General features: G+C 42.7%; 2 protein-coding genes across 2 annotated transcripts in view; one reads left to right on the top strand and one right to left on the bottom strand.

Moving 5' to 3' along the window:
• Positions 1-3341, bottom strand: part of LOC121840858 (voltage-dependent T-type calcium channel subunit alpha-1G-like) — a 76244-nt gene extending 72903 nt beyond the window's left edge. Inside the window, exon 1 of the mRNA XM_042306305.1 lies at positions 3236-3341. Coding sequence (XP_042162239.1) covers positions 3236-3341 — 106 coding nt within the window. The remainder of the gene's footprint in view (positions 1-3235) is intronic.
• A 2571-nt stretch (positions 3342-5912) lies between these two features.
• The window catches only part of wu:fj29h11, a 56119-nt gene continuing 39219 nt past the window's right edge, over positions 5913-22812 (top strand). Inside the window, exons 1-9 of the mRNA XM_042306090.1 lie at positions 5913-5933; positions 6562-6593; positions 6734-6870; positions 9422-9621; positions 9793-10137; positions 19549-20120; positions 20344-20527; positions 20684-21183; positions 21416-21544. Of these exons, the coding sequence (XP_042162024.1) occupies positions 6743-6870; positions 9422-9621; positions 9793-10137; positions 19549-20120; positions 20344-20527; positions 20684-21183; positions 21416-21544 (2058 nt within the window). The 5' untranslated portion in view covers positions 5913-5933; positions 6562-6593; positions 6734-6742. The remainder of the gene's footprint in view (positions 5934-6561; positions 6594-6733; positions 6871-9421; positions 9622-9792; positions 10138-19548; positions 20121-20343; positions 20528-20683; positions 21184-21415; positions 21545-22812) is intronic.

Below are 22812 nucleotides of genomic sequence, written 5' to 3'. Positions count from 1 at the left end.
AGTTGTAGAGTGTAGGAGAAGAGCAAATGTATTATTATTCCCATTGTTACATCGCAAATCAATGTCGATGCTACTCAGCCTACAATACTTGCTTATTTCAAGCTCTGCCAAAAATATAACACTGTCTCTTTTACACAAAATTAGCATATCAACTGTTCAAAGGAATGGAACAAGCTTGCTTCAAAGAAGACATTCCCCCTCACCCATTGCCGACATATAACTACACAACTCACTAGCAACGGATAAGAACAAATGCACACATTGGGCCACATGCAGCTTCCGCTGATCAGCCAACCATTACCTGGCACCATGCTGAAAACATGTCCAAATGGAGTGAATGGCACAGACCATTATGGTGCAATGGTTCATTGCACATAGTCTAATGCAAAGCCTGGACATTATCGCACCAGTCTGTGGTAGAGTGTGGCCTGGCCTGCGCCGGTCAATGCAACAGATCCTGCTTCCCATGTCGTCTGTCGCTACACAGTTGTCACAGCTTGGGTTGTTTGCTCAGAAAGGCTAACAGCTGTATTGATTCCTCGGAGTCACTTCCTACAGTGTTGATAGCAAGGCTAAGGGGGAAAATCACTGAGCTCAACTGATATTTCCGCACGGGCCGATAGCTCTCAGGGCACATGAGGGAACATTGCTCAAGCAGCATTGGCGGCATCATGGGGATCACGAGACATATGATGTAGTTGTTTAAATGTACCTTGGTTGTATACTGTATCAATACACTGCATTTCAAACAGTCACTATCTGTCTAGCTTCAGAAACCAGGTTTAAAGCAAATACAGAGCAAGTCACAGAGTTTTTTTTTGCCATGGGTCACGATTCGGCTTTGAATGCCCTTGTCACACATTTAACTGCAGTCCAGGGTGTGATACGCACACCACTGGCGCCAATGCACACCACTACAATGACCAACTTGTTGCAGCAGGGCATTGCGCTCAATGTCTTGCTGCTACCACATGCCATTGAGTGTGCCAGCCATAGCTGCTCAGCTCCAGCCAATCTCTTTGATCTTTGTTAGCTGGAACAAGGTAGATCGTTGAATTAAATATGAACACACTCTCTGCCACCATACCACACAACAATAGCGTTCCAGCCTAACAAACACTACTGCCCCGGCATTGGGAAAGAATACACGAAACACATTCACTGTATCAACACCTAGATTTTCAAAGCAGGGAGCACACAACAGAGGATAGCACTCGCAATAACAAATATAGGGGATACTTAAAACAGGAACTTTTGTTCATCTCCGTTTAACAGCATATAGTTAAACAATAAAATAGATGCTGAATAGTTGCCTACCTATAATGAGAACTATATAATTAAAAATTCCATGCTTATTGCACATTTACAAAACAGACACTCACAATAAGATATATAACAGTATTTGGCTTAAATGCTGCTGGCTGTATCAAGGTCGCAGCGACAAACTGAGTAAATTCATCTTGCACAATGCTCACTGATTACTCCTGCCCTGTGCTAATGAAGGCCACGCAGAGTTTTGAATTATTTTCGGCTACTGTGCAATGGTCAGTGAAGACATCGTCCATTAAATGACACATATGGGAATCACCAGTGTAAGAACAAATTCAAATATATTTTATATTCTTGTGTAATGCTTTGGAATTCAACCAGCTTCATGAGGTAGTCACTGGAATGCTTTTCAACAAAAACTGAAGGAGTTTCACATATGCCGAGCATTTCGTTGGCTGCTACTATGTCCAACTCATCTCCAACTACCGGGACGAGGTTGGGTGATCAGAGCCTAGGTCACTGATGCAAAGCACTCCAAACACCTCTCTGCTGGGCCTCGCCTCGAGCTGCGTGCCTTGGGTCATTGTCCCAGCTGGAACAAATAATATAACATGAACAGATGGGGATGGTGTACGCTGTGTCACGCTGTAGGCCATGCCGGTTGGCGCTGAATTCTGCCAACACAAAGACAGTGTCACAGCAGCACTCCCAACAATTTCCTCTCCACAGTGGTTCACTGGAAACACCACTCGTCCAGAATTTGGACTGTCATCCCAGCACGTTCATTGCTCTGACTAGCGTATTTTTCATTGACGTCTCTGCAGCTGGGCACAACATGAATGTACCTGATTCACACACCGAACAGTTGATATTGGAGATGTGCCCAAACATTTAGCTTACTTTGAGCTGGTGTAAATTTAAATGAATTTGGTCTCACAGAGTAACTCAGGGGTCTTCCTTTTCGTATGCCCTTCACATATCATAGGCTGATGTTTCCAGTATCTCAAAATACTTGGTACTGAACATCTTCATGTTCAGTAATGATGGACTGTCATTTCCTGCTTGTTGTTGTTTCGACATAACAGGACTTGTCAAATGGTATTTGCATGTCATTCTCACATATCACAAGACAATGAATGGCCAAACGCATTAAAATGAAAAGAAATTCTGTCAAAGACCTAACAAAACTAGCTAACTGCTTACTGAAATGCATTCCAGGTGACTACCCACAAGCTGGTTGAGGTCGCAGTAAATAAGGTGTAGGTTGGTTACTTAGAAGATTTCGAAATATTAAATAAATAAATGAGGGCTTGGCCCAATATTTTGTTACTACATGAGTCTTCCACGTGTGTTGTTTGAAGTTCACTATTATTCCCATAACGTATTAAATTTAAAAATGTTGGTGCGTCTCGAAATGAGCAGTTCGTCCCTTGACTGGTACTGTATTTTACCAAATGAATGCTGGTCAGGACAGATCTAGTATCAAAATCCACAACAGCGAAAAAGCGCATAACCAACATAAAAATTTGACGAAAGGATTTTTGTCAGGCACATACGCTCAGCCCCCAGTAGTCACCTCCTCAACACTAAATATAACACAGAGCCACTGCCTTCAGAGCCTCCTGACAGGCTTTCTTCCAGTCCTTCCTTCTCCTCTCCTCCTCGCAGCTGTGGGCTGCTGGTCGCTGCCAGCCAATCAGTTCATCTAACCAGCCTACCTGGCTCCTCAGGGTAGCAAACAAGAGGCTCGCTGTCCATATTTCTGAAAAACAAGCGTCTGTCGCATATCTGCGCTTTCAGGGCAGGCACATAGCTAGCACTAATATCAATAGGAAGGCGTTTGCTACCTTCTGGAGCTTCAAATTGCGTTGGTCACACATTATTAGCAAGATCAAAGTCTTCCGTTTTGAACGCCTTCGCACTTATCCACCATATGGCAGGATCGCGGGTTCCTCGTCCTCCTGACCTTTGCTGCTGGGTGCAGTGGGACGCTTGTTGCCGTTGCCGATGATGATGTTGAGCCGATGAGGAAGATGATGAGGCGGGATGCTCGTAGACGGCACGATAGCCATACAGTCAAAGTCCAAAGCGAGCAACAGTATGGGTATTCCTTAAAAGTCAACAACCTGGGTGGTCAAAAATGGGTAAAAGCTAGACTCAACATATCATTGTGTGAGAGCAACACACATAGCAACAATGTAAAGGGGATAAGATGTTCCTTTACTTGGTTGCAGCTTCATACATAAAAAAGGAATCAAAACATAGACAAGAACATATGGAAAGAAGATTAACAAACACAGAGATAGAAAAGGCTAATGTACAATCATTAATTATCTGGGTGTTGGTTCATGCTGTCAGCGCCACTGGGCACAGTCTGCAAATAATGTTGGGATAGCTGGGCACCAGGCCAGCCACCCGGCCGCCTGGAGCCCAGGTGCACATTTGCTTCCTCTGCTCCCAAGACAGCGATCAAATGACAAGCTGGATTAGCTGATTGGCCTTAATCAGCTTGCAAAGTAGGGCAAAACAAAATGTTACCCCTGTCTTGTTGGAAATCTTCGTAGATTGAGGAAATCACAGCCTGCAGTAGTCAGTATTCGCGAGCCTTGAGGGAGACACAATGCACAGTAAACAGCCTGATATATTCTTGAAATATACAGTGATCTCAAACACAGATGAAAGCTGAAGTCAGAAGCATACACTAAACAAATACATTAAAGCTACTAGTCCTGGTGAACACATTAAATTATATTAATCAGAGAATCCTTCATTTTAACACTAGAACTGACGTTGAGTTTTAGTTATGTCAGAATCAGAAAGAATTATTTCTATCTCAAAAACACATTCTGGAAGTGGGTCAGAAGCTCATTGTCATTCCTCCTCAATTATATTTGTTGCCGTTTTTAAAATTGCTCTAACTTAACTGTCGTTTTGGGAAGCCTGCTTGGGTGACTTCTGGCCCACCATCTTGACAGAGCTGGTACTGAAAGCCAGGTTTACCCTGCCAACACTTCTTGTTTCGCCCACAGTTTACTATAGATTGAGGTCAGCTTGGGCTAACAGCCTGCTTTTGTTGTTTTGCTTATTACACCCTTGGTGGGGTCATTGTCCAGTTTGGGAAATACCATTTGCGGCTTCCAGCTTAACTTCTCTGACTGATCTTTGAAATGTTGCTTCACAGTACACATATTTTCTCCTGCTCATGGATGCCTTCTGTTTTAGTGCAACAGTCTCGCATATTCCCACATGATGCGCTGCCACCCTGCAGCCACGGTTAAAGGAAATTCTTCTGCTTGTAAGCCTCCCCTTTTCCAAACACAATACTATTATGCCGCTTTTTGCTCATCAGAACAGAGACATTTCCTCCAAAGTATGATTTGCACCATGTGCCAAAAAATGTGTCTGGTTTTTACAAGGTTTTGGCAGCGGTTTCCTCAGCTGAGAAGCTCAGGTTGCCATCACATAGACCGCTTGTCAGGGATTGCTTTTTATCTACATCTTCACAGTTCCTGTTGCCTCGGGATGATTTCCACTTTCTTCAGAGTGGGTGCACGCTCATGGTCTAGGAAGAGCCAGATCCGCCTCCTTCTGGGAGCGGCATGAAAGGCTGCCACGGCGTTTGCTACTGCGCACTCATTGCCTGTACAGAGCGAACGCAGGGCCTCAGTTTGAAATGTCTCAAGTGACGAAATCAGCCCTGTGGAGGCCCACACCGCCTTTCCGAGGTCTGGCCGACTTGATTCCCTCCCACGATCGCTGCCACTGAGCCTGCAGCTGAAATACATCCACAGGCAGACTCACTGACTAAATTACAAATTAAGACAGAAGCTTTCTGGTTTTTCAGCTTAAAGTGAGCAACAGTCGCTTAGTGTATGTGGTCTTTCTGACTACTGGAATGGTGACAGCAGTGAATTTTAGCCATCTGTCTGTAAATTGTTGAGCAGATGTTTTAACAAACTTCAGCCAAAATTATAGTTTGCCAACAAAAATTCTGTGGAGTGGTTGAAAACAAGTTTTTTATCGACTCATCATGTAAACTTCCGACCGTATGTGATTACATACAACGCGTGTTTGAAATTATTATGTTTTAGAAAGCTTTTAAAAGTTGCAGCGTCAATCTAGTCTTGTAATTCATGGCAGCCGGCCTCCTGATCATCCACTACAATTGCACCCTCTGCTGCTGAATTCCGGGTTGATGATCTCGAAAGGGTCAGGTTATTGTCAGTTTCGTCACCGTAATCAATGATTTAACTCCATGAGAAGTTGACCATTGGTACAGCACAACAAGCTGCTCCTTTCACGTTCATAGCCAGAAGCTCTCCTGCCTGCTTGGAGCATCCTGTCCAGAGGCTTGCCATCTTCTGCCAGAATCTGAATATGGAGAGACCAGGATCCATACACACCACAGCGATGTCTGTGCCAAGAGGAAATGTCTTAGTCTAGCTTGACTGGCATCGCAACACATTAGCCATGTAATACAAATAGGCACACTGTAAGGCGGCGGTTTTCAAAAGCAAATAGCTGCACCATGCAGAGCCTGTCAGATGTTCAAATTGAAACAGGTAAAAGCTATTGAGCAATGACCATCATTGGTCCTTGTAATGGCACATGAAAACATACAAAAGATGTTATTGTAACCAGAAGTGTCTTAACCAGGCAGCCAGGTAGGTGGTTATCGTTAGCAGGAATGTATTCATTTAACCAATTCTGTAGCAAAACGTTTCTTAAACGGAAGCAAATAGAACGAAACGGGGAGTGACCTACCTGATATTGTGCAATGGAAACTGTCGTTTTATTGCGAAACGTTTGGCAACTGGCGGAATGAATAGACCCCTAGTACTCACTGGATGCGGGACGTTAGCCAACGAACATTAGTTAGTTAGTTAGCTAGCTAGGTAGTTATTGTTAAACGCCATTATGTACAATTAATAAGCTAGATAATGTGGCTTTGGAGGCGAACGAAGCTAAATAATTTGAAAAGCGAGAGTAGATAACTGGCTAGCTAGCTAATCTTGTTCAAAGACAATGTACTAGTTAGAGCCAGGTATCAACGTCACGTGGGCACTTGTAGCTAGCTACCTACTTTTTAAAAATATATCTGACTTCAAGCCCGTTTTGACTTGTTTGCAGCATCATCACGTTTTGCTTTTGTCGTGTTCTGCAGCAACATCAAGCTAGCTAAACAAAATTCCATTGTTGCAATAACATCTTTTTAGTTGTATGTTTTATATCATGTGCCATTCCCCAGGACCAATGATGAGTCATTGCTCCAATAACTTTTTTACCTGACAGGCCTTGACAGCACACAGGAACATCAGACCCAGGTACTGCATGAAGTGCACAGCTACTGCTTTGAAAATTACACCACTAACCCCACAGTGTGCCTATTTGTATTACATGAAGCTAGCTACATGTGTTTACTTGATGCCAGTCAAATAGACTAAACGTTTCCTCTTGAAAGCAGACTGATATCATGGAGGAAACCAAGGGAGAGCTGGTGAATCTGTGTATGGACTATCCTGAGGGTCTCTCCATATTCAAGATTCACAACCTTTACCTGAAGGCCTACAACAAGCCTCTGGATCTGGGATGCTCAAACAGGCAAGGAGAACTTCTAATATAAGACCGTGAAGGGCAACTGGCCCGAGAGGTGTACTGTACACACCAATAGTCAACTTCTCATGGGTTAAATCAGTGTTACGAGTTGAGCTGGTATGAAAGCCTGTGCACCAGGGATCATCAACTAGATTCAGCAGCAGGACAATTTTTTTTATTGAGTGGATGGTCAGGGGGCCAGCACGTAATTACAAATAATTTGTAGACTAAGTTGACCGCACGAAGCCCAACAGAAAATATTTTCCTAAAACATAATAATTTCAAACCTTGCTCACGTTTGTATGCAATCACATACAGTTGAAGTCGGAAGTTTACATACACTTACGATGGAGTCATTAAAAACTTGTTTTTCAACCACTCCACAAATTTTTTGTTAACAAACTATAATTTTGGCAAGTTTGTTAAAACATCTACTTTCCAACAATTGTTTACAGACAGATTATTTCACTTAGAATTCACTGTATCACCATTCCAGTGGGTCAGAAGTTTACATACACTAAGTTGACTGTGCCTTTAAACAGCTTGGAAAATTATGTCATGGCTTTAGAAGCTTCTGATAGGCTAATTTACATAATTTGAGTCAATTGGAGGTCTACCTGTGGATGTATTTCAAGGCCTACTGTCAAACTCAGTGCTTCTTTGCTTGACATCATGGGAAAATCAAAAGAAATCAGCCAAGACCTCAGAAAAACAATTGTAGACCTCCACAAGTCTGGTTCATCCTTGGGAACAATTTCCAAATGCCTGAAGGTACCACGTTCATCTGTACAAACAATAGTACGCAAGTATAAACACCATGTGACCATGCAGCCTTCATACCGCTTAGGAGGGAGACGCGTTCTGTCTCCTAGATATGAACGTACTTTACTGCGAAAAGTGCAAATCAATCCCAGAACAACAGCAAAGGACCTTGTGAAGATGCTGGAGTAAACGGGTACAAAAGTATCTATATCCACAGTAAAACGAGTCCTATATCGATGTAACCTGAAAGGCCTCTCAGCAAGGAAGAAGCCACTTCTCCAAAACCACCATAAAAAAGCCAGACCACGGTTTTGCAGCACATGAGGACAAAGATCATACTTTTTGGAGAAATGTCCTCTGGTCTGATGAAACAAAAATACAACTGTTTGGCCATAATGAACATTGTTGTGTTTGGAGAAAAAAGGGGGAGGCTTGCAAGCCGAAGAACACCATCCCAACCGTGAAGCACAGGGGTGGCAGCATCATGTTGTGGGGGTGCTTTGCTGCAGGAGGGACTGGTGCACTTCACAAAACAGAAGGCATCATGAGGAGGAAAATTATGTGGCTATATTGAAGCAACATTTCAAGACATCAGTCAGGAAGTTAAAGCTAGGCCGCAAATGGGTATTCCAAATGGACAATGACCCCAAGCATACTTCCAAAGTTGTGGCAAAATGGCTTAAGGACAACAAAGTCAAGGTATTGGAGTGGCCATCCCAAGCCCTGACCTCAATCCTATAGAAAATTTGTAGGCAGAACTGAAAAAGCGTGTGAGAGCAAGGAGGCCTACAAACCTGACTCAGTTACACCAGCTCTGTCAAGAGGAATGGGCCAAAATTCACCCAAGCTTTTGTAAGGCTTCCCAAAACGTTTGACCAAAGTTAAACAATTTTAAAGGCAATGCTAGCAAATACTAATTGAGTGTGTAAACTTCTGACCCACTGGGAATGTGATGAAATAAATAAAAGCTGAAATAAATCATTCTTTCTACTATTGTTCTGACATTTCACATTCTTAAAATAACGTGGGGATCCTAATTGACCTAAGACAGGGAATTTGTCTAGGATTAAATAGAATTTAAATTTATTACTAGAGTTTAAATGTATTTAGCTAAGTGTATTTGGCTAAGGTGTATGTAAAGTTCTGACTTCAACTGCATCTCTATTATGTTTGGGAATACTTTGCAACATATTTCCAAAATTAAAATATCTTGGAGCTGATTTGCTAGTGTTTTTACTGTCTTTTATGTCCTCCCCTTCAGAACAATCACCCGCGGGCCAAATTTGACCTGCAGGCTGCAAGTTGGGGAACCTCCAAGTCCTAGTACAGGGTTTCCCAAACTCGGGAACCCAAGGGGTGCACATTTTGTTTTTTGCCCTAGCACTACACAGCTGATTAAAATAATCAACTAATCATCCAGCTTTGATCATTTGAATCCGCTGTGTAGTGTTAGGGCAGGAAAAAAATGTGCACCCCTTGGGCTCCAGAGGCCCGAGATTGGAAAAGCTGGCCTAGTGCCCAGCTATCCTAGCAGTTGACATTGCAGATGACAGTGTACTGATGTATAGTGTACAGATAATTAATGATTGCTCATTAACACTTTTTTTCTATCTGTATTTGTTGTCTCTTTATATGTTCTTGTCTATGTTTTGATTCCTTTTTTGTATATAGAGCTGCAACCAAAATAAAATCATTATCTTATCCCTACTCTACATTGTTACTATGGTAAATGTTCTCTCACACAGTAGGTATCGGTGAAGTACAAACTTTCTAATCCTATCTTATTTTATTTTAGGTTGTTGGCACTAGAGACACTGCTGAAGACCATACCTGACCAGCTCCGCTTCTCTTCTACTGGAGGACTGACTGTATGGCCTATCACGTCTCGTCTACAGACATCCACCTCATCATCTTCCTCATCATTAGCATCATCATCAGCAGCAGCTATAGAACGTCCCACTGCACCTGGAAGCTCAGCACGGGATATCAGCAAAGGTCAGAAGTTGAGGAACCCACTGATCCTGTATATGAGTGGATAAGTGAAAACATGGATTTCGCCGTCTTACTTACACCAATCCAACCCTCAGATTTGTAGGCAGACGTTGTATTTTCAAAACAAGGAGACCTTTGATCTTGCCTAATGTGTTGATTTGTCTTCCTCTCCAGCTGTGTGCCTGAACAGGCTCAGAAGAGAGGTGCTGCTCATGCTCGGCGCCTTCCCTGGTGGTGTGGAGGTGCCTAAGCTGTGTGCCTGCTACAAGCAGATGTACGGCAGGCAGCTGACCCTCAGAGAATATGGACTGGCAGGCCTCCAAGAGCTGTTTGCTGCCCTGGGGGACCAGGTGTGTGTGGAGAGACAGGACAAGATGAACTTGGTTCGGCTGAGCAGTCCTGGCGACCAGATGGAATACACACAGCCACAGCAGGGGCATGTACGGGAGAGGAGGAGGAGAGAGGAAGAAGAGAAGGATGTAAACGAAAGCCTGTCAGGAGCTCTGCTCAGGAAGACAGGTGAGGCTTTCTGTTGTTATATTTAGTGTTGAATTGACTATAGGGCTGGGCGAATGTCTGCCTGTTTTGCAAAAATCCTTTCATTAAATTTTTTTTATGAATGTTTATGTCTGCTTTTTCTCATGTTGTCGTTTTGGTCTCGTCTTCTTCGCTCCTTCTGTCCTGTGTGCACATTCCCATTTACAAGTACATACAGTACCAGTCAAAAGTTTGGACAGACTTATTCATTTCAGGATTTTTCTTTATTTTTTACTATTCTCTACATTATAGAATAATAGTGAAGACCTCAAACTATGAAATAACACACATGGAATCATGTAGTAACCAAAAATGTGTTAAAATATATTTATTTATTTAATATTTCAGAATCTTCTAAGTAGCCAACCTTTGCCTTGATAACAGCTTTGCACACTTTTGGCATTCTCTCAACCAGCTTAATGAGGTAGTCACCTGGAATGCATTTCAATAAACAGGTTAACAGGTTTTTGTTAAGTTCATTTGTGGAATTTCTTTCATTTTTAATGCGTTTGAGCCATTCAGTTGTGTTGTGACATGGTAGGGGTGGTATACAGAAGATAGCTCTATTTGGTAAAAGACCAAGTCCATATTATGTCAAAAACTAACTTAAATAAGCAAAGAGAAATGACAGTCCATCATTACTTTAAGACATGAAGGTCAGTCAATCCGGAAAATGCCAAGAACATTTTTTGAAGTGCATTCGTAAAAACCATCAAGCTCTATGATGGAACTGGCTCTCATGAGGACGCCACAGGAAAGGAAGACCCCTGAGTTACCTCTGCTGTAGAGGATAAGTTCATTAGGGTTACCAGCTTCAGAAATTGCAGCCCAAATAAATGCTTCACAGAGTTCAAGTAACAGACACATCTCAACATCAACTGTTCAGAGGAGAGTGTGTGAATCAGACATTCATGGTTGAATTGCTGCAGAGAAACCACTACTAAAGGACATCAATAAGAAAAATACACTTGCTTGGGTCAAGAAAGACGAACAATGGACATTAAGCTGGTGGAAATCTGTCCTTTGGTATGATGAGTCCAAATTGAAATTTCTGGTTCCAACCGCCGTGTCTTTGTGAGACGCGGAGTAGGTGAACGGATGATCTCCCCATGTGTGTTTCCCACTGTGAAGCATGGAGGAGGAGGTGTTGGGGTGCTTTGCTGGTGACACTGTCTGTGATTTATTTAGAATTCAAGGCACACTTAACCAGCATGGCTACCACAGCATTGTGCAGCGATACACCATCCCATCTGGTTTGGGGTTCGTGGTACTATTATTTGTTTTTCAACAGGACAATGACCCAAAACACACCCCCAGCTGTGTAAGGGCAATTTAACCAAGAAGGAGAGTGATGGAGTGCTGCATCAGATGACCTAGGCTCCACAATCACCCAACCTCAACCCGATTGAGATGGTTTGGGATGAGTTGGACCGCAGAGTAAAGGAACAGCAGCCAACAAGTGCTCAGCATATGTGGAAACTCCTTCAAGACTGTTGGAAAAGCATTCCAGGTGACTACCTCATGAAGCTGGTTGAGAGATTCCAAAGCTGTCATCAAGGCAAAGGGTGGCTACTTTAAAGAATATAAAATATATTTGGATTTGTTTAGCAGATTTGTGGTTACTTCGTGATTCCATATGTGTCATTTAATAGTTTTGATGTCTTCACTATTATTCTACAATGTAGAATATAGTTCAAATAAAAATGCATCAGCTTCTCATTGCGCACAGAGCAGACACTAAAAAGGGAGTATCAATGAACATTGATTCTAGAAGATGAATTCTCAGTTTGTCATTGCGATACTTGGTCCCAGTAGCAGCATTTTAGCCAAATACTGTTATACTATCTGTGTAGTCTGTTTTGTAAATGTGCAATAAGCATAAGACACAATTATATAAGGAATTGGCAACTTTGTTCTCTCTCATTCCAAGAAATAAGGTAGGCAACCTGATTTCAACATCTGAACATTGTGGACAGGCTAGCATGCTGTTCAAACAGTTGGAGATGGACAGAAGTGTTAAGTTCCATGTTTTAAGTATCCCTATATTTGTTATTACGGTGCTATCACTCTGTTATTAGTGCTCCTGCGCAGGAGTCTCGTTGTTGATGAACCTGAGTGGAATGGTAACCGTGTATTGCTCTAATACGGTTGAGTAAGTGTTGTTAAACTGGAACCTTGTTGTTGTGTCATTATGAGGTAACAAGAAGAGTGTGTTCATAACAATTCAACTGATCTACCTTGTTAGCTAACAAAGAGATCAAAGTTGGCTAGATTTGAAACAGCCTAAAGATTAGCTGGCTACTCAATAGCATGTGGGCTTGTGCTTGAGAGATTTATAAGACTTGTGTTTAATTTTCTATAATGCCTGCTACAATAAGTTAGTCATTATTAGTGAATGTGCATTATTAGTGAATGTGCATTATGCATGGTTCTGGTTAAATGTGTAACAAAAAGGGCATTCCATAGGCAAACTTGAAAGCCAGATCAGTGATTATGGCAAAAAAACTATTTTGGGCTTATACTGTATTTAGCCTAAGTATAATTTCACAAGCCCTGAATTCGTTAGATAATTGATGACTGTTTGAAATGCAGTGTATTTGACATTTAATTGTACAACCAAGCTTATTTAGAGAACATTTAAAACATACATACATATATCTCGTGAATCCCCCATAGATTGCCATAATGCTCTTGAGCAATGTTCCCTCTAAGCTGTGCACCCTGCTCCCCCTGGACTGCCTCACAGAAAGAATATCAGCCCGTGCAGGAAAGTATGAGGTTGAACTTAACTCCGAATTCTAGAGTTTTCCCCCTTAGTAAACACTATCAACGTTTCCCTCTACTGTAGGAATTGTGATCGAATCAATGCAATATTAGCCACTTTCAATGCAAGATACTGAAACAAAACAAACTAAGCATGACTTAGTTTTACATACTAACTGTGCAAGCGATTTTATTGTAGGCAGAAGGCATAGGAGTAGGATCCTGTTGCATTGACCGGCACGACTCAGGCCCGTACTCTGCACAGACTGGTGCGCCATATCCAATCAGAGCTGCATTAGGCCTATATGCAAATAGACCATTGCCATAATGGATCTGTGCCATTCACTTTCAACTGGACTGTGTTTTCAGCATGAGTGGTCGTGAGTAGATGCGTTTGTGTTGAGATCAAAGCGAGAGCTGCATGTAGCCATGTGTGCACATTTGTTCTTATCCGTTGCTAGATAGTGAGTTATTAGCCCAGTTATAGATACTTTGTAATCAGCAATGGGTGAGGGATGTCTTCTTACAAGAGCACAAAACGTTTACATTTCTATCTTTGAAAAGCGAGTTGGTAAAATGCTAATTTTTTTTGTCTTAAAGGGGCAGTGTTGTATTTTTTGGCAGGCTTGAATACGCTAAGTAACCAATAGGCTGAGGGTAGCATCATTTGTCTGATTCTCTGTGATAATAGTATGGGAATAATAATACATTTTATATTCCTCCCTACACTTCCTACATAGCTAAGTTCCTGCCGATCGTCAACACAGGTCGTCACGCTCTGCGGTCGCACCCAAGCGGCTCATAATTTCACCTTTATTTAACTAGGCAAGTCAGTTAAGAACAAATTCTTATTTACAATGATGGCCCGGACGGCGCTGGACCAATTGTGGCCGGATGTGATGCAGCCTGGATTTGAACCAGGTGTCTTAGACCACTGGCCACTCGTGAGCCCAATTAAACAGTATAGTATGTAATGAATATACATTTCCTCCACTTATTTTCCCTTTTGAGCATTAACATGAGGGGAATTGAAGGAAAATTGAAGACTTTCTTACACTTAGTACAATTTGTAAATTACCTCCGTTGTCATTGAGTTTAAAACCTTCACATAGTGCACTTAATTCTCAGAAGGGGGAAAGGAACATATGAATTTAAACATCAGTACATACTTTATCACCACACACAAGGTGATCGCTTGTTGAGACTGCCGATATTGCTACAGGGTCACCATGACGGTAGGCCCTTACACTCTACCTTGGGAGCACCATTTACAAAACCACCACTGTGAGCATGGCCTATGGACATGCTGCACAATTAACTCAATGTTTTACCTTGGTGTTATGGATTATCATCATCTTAATCAGGCATAGGAAATAAATCAGGTAAATAGGGTTCTGAGGGGTCTCCTTCAGGGGTTAGTAATGTCATGACAAGAATAGTCTCAATGGCTTTGCTGCACAATTTCTTACAAGTTACAATAAGCATTCTAAATCAACCAATGAAATATTGTAGCTCCCATATCACCAAATAATGACTGAACCCATCCAAACAGATTTCAATCATTGTCTGGTTGGTGTTCGTTTGCGAGATCATCGCTAAGCTTTTTCAGATGTTCCACTACGATAGTCAAGTTACCCTTACCCCGGGTTATGAATGTACAGCGATGGTCCCCTATCATTTGGCACACACTTATGCAAACATTCTGTCTCAAAAACATGCCCTGTATGTACTTCGTCTCCGGCTACAAATACATTTGCGCTTAAATCATTCTATCTAACCCGTAACACGTTTGTAGGCCTTCTTGCTCTCACACGCTTTTTCAGTTCTGCCAACAAATTCTCTATAGGATTGAGGTCAGGGCTTTGTGATGGCCACTCCAATACCTTGACTTTGTTATCCTTAAGCCATTTTGCCACAACTTTGGAAGTATGCTTGGGGTCATTGCCATTTGGAAGACCCATTTGCGACCAAGCTTTAACTTCCTGACTGATGTCTTGAGATGATGCTTCAATATAGCCACATAATTTTCCTGCTCATGATGCCATCTATTTTGTGAAGTGCACCAGTCCCTCCTACAGCAAAGCACCTCCACAACATGATGCTGCCACCCCTGTGCTTCACGGTTGGAATGATGTTCTTCGGCTTGCAAGCCTCCCCCTTTTTCCTCCAAACATAACAATGGTCATTATGGCCAAACAGTTCTATTTTTGGTTCATCAGACCAGAGGACATTTCTCCAAAAAGTATGATCTTTGTCCCCATGTGCAGTTGCAAACCGTAGTCTGGCTTTTTTATGGCTGTTTTGGAGCAGTGGCTTCTTCCTTGCTGAGCGGCCTTTCAGGTTACATCGATATAGAACTCGTTTTACTGTGGATACAGATACTTTTGTACCTGTTTCCTCCAGCATCTTCACAAGGTCCTTTGCTGTTGTTCTGGGATTGATTTGCACTTTTCGCACCAAAGTATGTTCATATCTAGGAGACAGTATGCGTCTCCTTCCTAAGCGGTATGATGGCTGCATGGTCCCATGGTGTTTGTACTTGCGTACTATTGTTTAAACAGATGAGCGTGGTACCTTCAGGCATTTGGAAATTGCTCCCAAGGATGAACCAGACTTGTGGAGGTCTACAATTATTTTCTCTGAGGTCTTGGCCTATTTCTTTTGATTTTCCCATGATGTCAAGCAAAGAAGCACTGAGTTTGAAGGTAGGCCTTGAAATACATCCACAGGTACACCTTCAACTGACTCAATTAGCCTATCAGAAGCTTCTAAAGCCATGACATCATTTTCTGGAATTTTCCAAGCTGTTTAAAGGCACAGTCAACTTAGTGTATGTAAACTTCTGACCCACTAGAATTGTGATACAGTGAATTCTAAGTGAAATAGTCTGTCTGTAAACAATTGTTGGAAAAATGACTTACCGACTTGCCCAAACTATAGTTTGTGAACAAGAAATTTGTGGAGTGGTTGAAAAACAAGTTTTTAATGACTCCATCGTAAGTGTATGTAAACTTCAGACCTCAACTGTTTGGTTTGTACTACTTATTACCAATATTAACCTTTCTCATTACAGCCCCCATTTATCCCTGTCTTAAACTGTCATGAGTGGCATGTTAATGACAACAGATTGGTATCTCAATGTATTCTTAGTCTAAATTACTATAAATTCCGCAGTGTGCAGACCTCCACAATCAACCTGATCCCCACAAATGAACAATTACGGGCACTAGGGCTGGGCGATATATATCGTTTGACGATAGAACAATGTCTTGTTTCATATTTTGCTCTATCGTTTATTTACTTGTTTCGCAAATCACACTCTTTACGGCAATGTTTTTTATCAATTGGACGTGCTTTGTGCGGAAAGAAATTTGCAACACAAACAAACATGGAGGAGAGTAAATGTGACACAGAGCTTGTACCTAAAAGAGGGGCTACTTCGGTAGCATAGACGTGGTTTGGGTATGAAAAGTCTGACATGGACCAGAAAACCGTCCTCTGCAAAATATGCCGCAGACCGGTCCCAACAACAGGCTCAAACACCACTAACCTCTTTTACCACCTACGCAAGAATCATATGAAACAGTATAGAGAGAGTCTATGGATGAGACCCAAAAAAGTACAGTCGAGTGCTCAAAACAAATCCCCGGCTCGGACGTTGCAAGAGGCTTTTGCCCATGACCATATGGCATAGATGGAGGGCGATAACGGCTGCCATTACAACTTACATCTGCAAAGACATGGCTCCAATTTACACGGTCGAGAAACAGGGGTTTCGTGAGTTGGTGCTAACACTTGACCCAAGGTACCAATTGCAAATTGTTATGTGACATGTATAAATGCCAAAATAACATGCAAAACAGGCAAACCCACCCCACCGTGTTATTTTGTTACATGCTTAACTGAAAATTTGTACAAAGGTTCTAAATAAAAGGAGAAATAATCAATATGAGTAAGTACCTTTTTAATTTGTTGAATATATTTAAAAATGTAATAAGAAACAGGTCTTTACATGTGGTAATTTTATATAAATATGAAATTACCTACATCGGGATATGAGATTATGGCTATATCGCCCAGCCCTGACAGGCATGGTTGACCCCCCCCATTCCCTCTCTGCACCTCTCGGCAAATTTTTTCTATCAATGACGTATGCTCCTAATGGGATTTGATAGGAGTGATGCCAAATCCAAGCTGGCTTCCCTTGACACTTTTTTTTTTTTGTTGGTGCACCAGCTGCTACTGGAGGAGGCTGAGTGATAGAACAGCTATTTCCATGTAATGGGATGCATTTTCTCCATTGTTTTTGATGGTAGGTCTACATTATCATCATCCACAGTAGCCTACTTGACCACTGTCTGAAACTGTAACTTAAAGCGGGTACAGCCTCAGTGTGCACAGGAAACGCATGCTGGAAGTTGCACAGAATTTTCACAATGTTCAAGTTTGCTCTCAGCAGACCTGCAATTTGCTCAGTGCTGTTGAATCTTTTTAACCGTATGAAACACTACACATTTATAGTGGGAGCTGCTTTATAGTGGGAGCTGCTTGGTTTCTGCAAGCATGGTCACATGACTTCCCTGGTAATAGCTCAGATGGGGTCAGCTGTAGCAGACCAGGAAACCGAAACTCAAGGCCTTGGATCAATCACTCCCCCCCTCCTCCCACTCTCTCTCTTCACTCACATCATCCCTCACTCCTGTATTTCTGTTCTGTTTTCCTCTTATTGCTTAGTCACCATCATCTCTAATCCTAATCCAACATCTAGCCAATATACATCATTAATGTTATTACTACACAGATAAGATACTGGTGCAACGTGTTTTACTGTATTGTCTCCTGTTGCTACAGTTTAACATCTGCCTAGGGACTGAATATTAATCGGCTTGATAGCAAATCTGGTGCAACACTCAAGTTATGTATGCCAACATGATCCCTGACAATTTAAAAAGACACTGAAAAAGAGGCAAAACAAGGTATTGAAAATAACATTTTGAACTAGTCCAGATGATTTTACCACCCACAGAGGGTTGCTACACTACAGTCTGGTGGCTGGTTTCTGTCTCTCCTTCCTGGAATAGGAGAGTCAGACACTAATGACTCTGTTCTCAGCTGATCACTGTTTACTTTCTGTTTCCTTTCTCCTGTGAGCTGCTATGATTGGTGGATTGTCAGATGGGGAGAGGGAGGTTTAAAGGATGAGAGAAAGGTGCAGGGAACCATTTTGATTCAAGCACAACAAAGTTCAGACTGAAGTATATTATATCTACCTATCGACAATCAAAACAACCATTTGGTAAGGTGACATTTTCCTTTATAGGTTTGACTTGTCAATGAGGATAGCTGTTGTTAAAGGGATACTTCCCCAGAGTCAGATGAACTTTTGTCTGTGTGTCCAGTATGAAGGGAGTTAGAGGTAGTTTTGTGATCCAATGCTAACTTGTACGGTTTAATTTAATATTCTGTGATCTGAGTATTTTAACAAAAATATCAGAGACAAAAATGTTTAGCTTTGAGGTTACCATTGTAACCGGGCCACTCAGTCACCACATATGCCTGTGAGAATGTCACTAGTATAGGCTAGCAGTGGGAGCAAACTCAAACATTGAAACAAGCAACCTAGCTTTTGAACAAAACCATTTTAATAGCCAAGAAACACGAGGACAAAGTCTCACTTTAGTAGACTTTCGAGTAAATTAGACCAACTTTTATGCCTCTGCCCATTGTTTCTAAAAACAAATCTTTCAGCACTAGTAGTGCTGACCCCCCCGCCAGACAGGCAGTGTTGCTGTGCGAGGTGGGATAGCTATAATGTTAGGATTCAGATTTCTTTGTGCATTTGCAAATATGAAACAAAACGGCAGAAATACTTTGAAAATAGATATTGCAGCATTTATTTAGTTATAGATCACAACTCGCACTTGTGCCCATACTTAACTATTTTTATTAAATGCTTACACTATAGAGCCCGGCGTGTTACCACACGCCAACCTGACAGGTGAATTAGACATTCTTACCCGCCAATGCCAAATCTACCCATGTTTGGCAGGTGGCAGGTGTTAATTTTAGGCCCTGTATATACATAGACTTCTAGTTATTACAAAAACGCTAGCTAGCAACTTCCTTTAAACTGCTCACTGAGACAAACAAATGGTATGAGTTCATCTGACATTGTGATAGTAGATAAAGCGCCAAAATGCCGATGTTTCCCGACCTTTCTATGCTTATCATGTTTGTAAATGTTTTACAAGTTAAATGTTTTGGATGATTATTAATAACTAGGAGTAAGTTTAAAGCTGGACTGCATTTTGTCTAGCTAGTTGACGTACCTATTGAATGGGATATTCTGGGTTCTTGTTTGGACCTTTAAACTCAGGTACTGTGTGTGTAGATAACAGTTTGAAAATGTCTGAGTCATGAGATTGCTTCACTCTTTTACCCATGGTCTTATGTTATTACCTGCTATTACACTGCAAACTCCACCCAGACTGACTCATACAAGCATTATCTCAAATGTTCCTTTTGTTTGCATTGAAAATGACCTAACTTCCTTTATCCTATATGTGTGTGTGTGTGTGTGTGTGTGTGTGTGTGCGTTTATGTGCGTGTGTTTGTTTGTGTGTGCGTTAGCGATGTCGGAGACTGAGAAGGCCCAGAGGAACATCCTTTCCCTGGTGGAGCAGCACCCAGAGGGGATCCCCCTGAAGAAGCTGACGGTGGCCTACAGCCAGAAGTACCACTGCAACCTCACCCTGTCCTCCCTGGGCTTCAGCTCCACATCTAGCCTGGTGGCCTCTCTAGAAGGGGAGCTCTATGTGGACAAGGACCTGGTCTTCCACAGGAGCCATAGAGGAGTCGCCGCAGCTCCAGCACAGGCAGGGGGAGACCAGGTTGACATATCCCGCAGGCCTCGGTCTGGTAAGGATCCACCATCGAGGACCCTCTCCCCCAGAGCTGTACCACTGAAAACCCATCCTCAGTCTACTACCCCGATCAGCTTTGGTTCTGGGTCTGATCCCCTACAACCGGCCCCAGGCTCTCGCTATGGGCCTCCCCCAAGCTCTGGATCCTCCCTTGGGGCTACCTGTCCTTCTATTCCCCCCTCTGCTGTCCCTCGCTCCTCCCCTCTCCTTTCTTTCTCCAGCACAGTGAAAGAGAATGAAGAGGTGACTCGGGAAGAGCTACTAGACAGAGTTAAAGAAGTATGTTATTTTTTAAAGTTGTATTTTTATTATAGAATCTTTCTAGGCCGTTGCTGGAAAGGGAATATTCTTATTAGAATTGCCTGGTATAAATAAGGGTTAAAAATCTACTGTTCTTAAATCTGTCTTTTAGTTCCTATGAATGTTGCTTTTTGTATTGTAAAGTGGTTGGTGTATTGTTTTGAGAGCACGTTTAAATAAAGCTTGATTGGCTGTGCTGTAGGTGATAAAGGTGTACCCCCCTGCCGCCACAACTATCGCCCAACTACAGAACGGCTACTTGCTGCGCTTTGGGAAGCAACTTCCTCTCCAGCAGTACAGGTCTCTGTACGACAACCATGAGAAACAACCTGCAGCAGCCTGCGCACTTGTAGTCCCGGGAAAGACAGGAGCAGAGAAACCAGCAGGTAGAGAGACCATCATAACTCATAATGTTAAGAAGTTGTAACTGAACAGCTGCCATGCTGACTGGTTTAACATTAACTGTATGTGTTGAAATGACCTGTTAACTCTGATTTGACCCATGAACTCTCACTCACTCACCCACTCTCACACACACACAGCCATTTCAAAGAAGACAGAGCGTGAGGGACAATCTGCTCCTTCCACACCCCTGAACAACGGATACGTGCAGGACCAGGTGCGCTTTAAAACAAGGTCCCCCCTACTACAAACAACATCACCAGTTCCATCCTCGTCCCCGTTACTCTCCCAGCCCCCCGTCACTCCCCAAATCCCCCAGCCTGGTACCTCCGCATCGGACTCCGACTTCCCAGCACTGAAAGCGGAGCTGAGGCTGACCAAAGCCCAAGAGCGGAGGCAGCTAGCTGTGGGACAGAGGGAAGGAAACTCCCCTGTCTTCAGAGAGGCCTACAATGCCCAGCTCAGGGAAGTGCATGGGGCTAACGTGCGAGCTGTGGAGGCGCAGGCTGAAGAGGAGGAGGAAGATGATGGGATGAGGAGAAAGAGGAAGAAGGCTTTAGATCCTGAGGCGGTGAATAGTCTGGTGGAGGACGTCATACGAGACATCGCAGCCGAGGGAGAACTTGTCACCAGAGAGAAGGTGACAATCTTTCCAAGCTCCCCTTATTTACCTGTAATTATAACACCCACAAAACAGTACAACTTATTTTCAAGTGGCACCATCTGGTGGACACTTAGGGATCTTCTGCTGTCACTCCAGCCTCTTTCTCTGCTTCTCAACCTAGGTCCCAGAGGGCCATTTTCCAGCTTGACTTTTTTTGTGTTCCTGGGATGGTTTTAACCTCTTCCTCCCTGTTTTGTCCTGTGCCCAGGTGATCTCCAGGGTGTGCATGCTGATGCAGGTCCGCACTCTGGAGGCAGGCAGGATAGACCTCCGCTGGCAGATACCAGCTCTGAAGGACCTGCAACGCAACCTTCGAGAGATCAACATGTTCATAGAGGTCAGGATACTCATACACACTCATACAGTTGTGGCAAAATGTTTTGAAAATGACACAAATATTAATTTTCACAAAGTTTGCTGCTTCAATGTCTTTTAGATATTTTTGTCAGATGTTACTATGGAAGTATAATTACAAGCATTTCATAAGTGTCAAAGGCTTTTATTGACAATTACATGAAGTTGATGCAAAGAGTCAATATTTGCAGTGTTGACCCTTCCTTTTTCAAAACCTCTGCAATCCGCACTGGCATGCTGTCAATTAACTTCTGGGCCACATCCTGACTGATGGCAGCCCATTCTTACATAATCAATGCTTGGAGTTTGTCAGAATTTGTGGGTTTTTGTTTGTCCACCCGCCTCTTGAGGATTGACCACAAGTTCTCAATAGGATTAAGGTCTGGGGAGTTTCCTGGCCAAGGACCTAAAATATTGATGTTTTGTTCCTCGAAACACTTAGTTATCACTTTTGCCTTATGGCAAGGTGCTTCATCATGCTGGAAAAGGCATTGTTCATCATCAAACTGTTTGTGGATGGTTGAGAGAAGTTGCTCTCAGAGGATGTGTTGGTACCATTCTTTGTTCATGGCTGTGTTCTTAGGCACAACTGTGAGTGAGCCCACTCCCTTGGCTGAGAAGCAACCCCACACATGAATGGTCTCAGGATGCTTTACTTTTGACATGACACAGGACTGATGGTATTGCTCACCTTGTCTTCTCCGGACAAGCTTTTTTCCGGATTCCCCAAACAATCGGAAAGGGGATTCATCAGAGAAAATGACTTTACCCCAGTCCTCAGCAGTCCAATCCCTGTACCTTTTGCAGAATATCAGTCTGTCCTTGATGTTTTTCCTGGAGAGAAGTGGCTTCTTTGCTGCCCTTCCTGACACCAGGCCATCCTCCAAAAGTCTTCATGCAGATGCACTCACACCTGCCTGCTGCCATTCCTGAGCAAGCTCTGTACTGGTGGTGCCCCGATCCCGGACTTTCTCGGGCGCCCTGAAGCCTTCTTCACAACAATTGAACCGCTCTCCTTGATGTTCCATTAAATGGTTGATTTAGGTGCAATCTTACTGGCAGCAATATCCTTGCCTGTGAAGCCCTTTTCGTGGAGAAGCAATGATGACTGCACATTTTTCCTTGCAGGTAGCCATGGTTGACAGAGGAAGAACAATGATTCCATGCACCACCATCCTTTTGATGCTTCCAGTCTGTTATTTGAACTCAATCAGCATGACAGAGTGATCTCCAGCCTTGTCCTCATCAACA

This window comes from Oncorhynchus tshawytscha, linkage group LG25, assembly GCF_018296145.1.
Source record: "Oncorhynchus tshawytscha isolate Ot180627B linkage group LG25, Otsh_v2.0, whole genome shotgun sequence".
NCBI classification, from domain to species: domain Eukaryota; kingdom Metazoa; phylum Chordata; class Actinopteri; order Salmoniformes; family Salmonidae; genus Oncorhynchus; species Oncorhynchus tshawytscha.
Note: the sequence above shows the minus strand (reverse complement) of the source record. Positions and strands in the feature narration are given on the sequence as shown.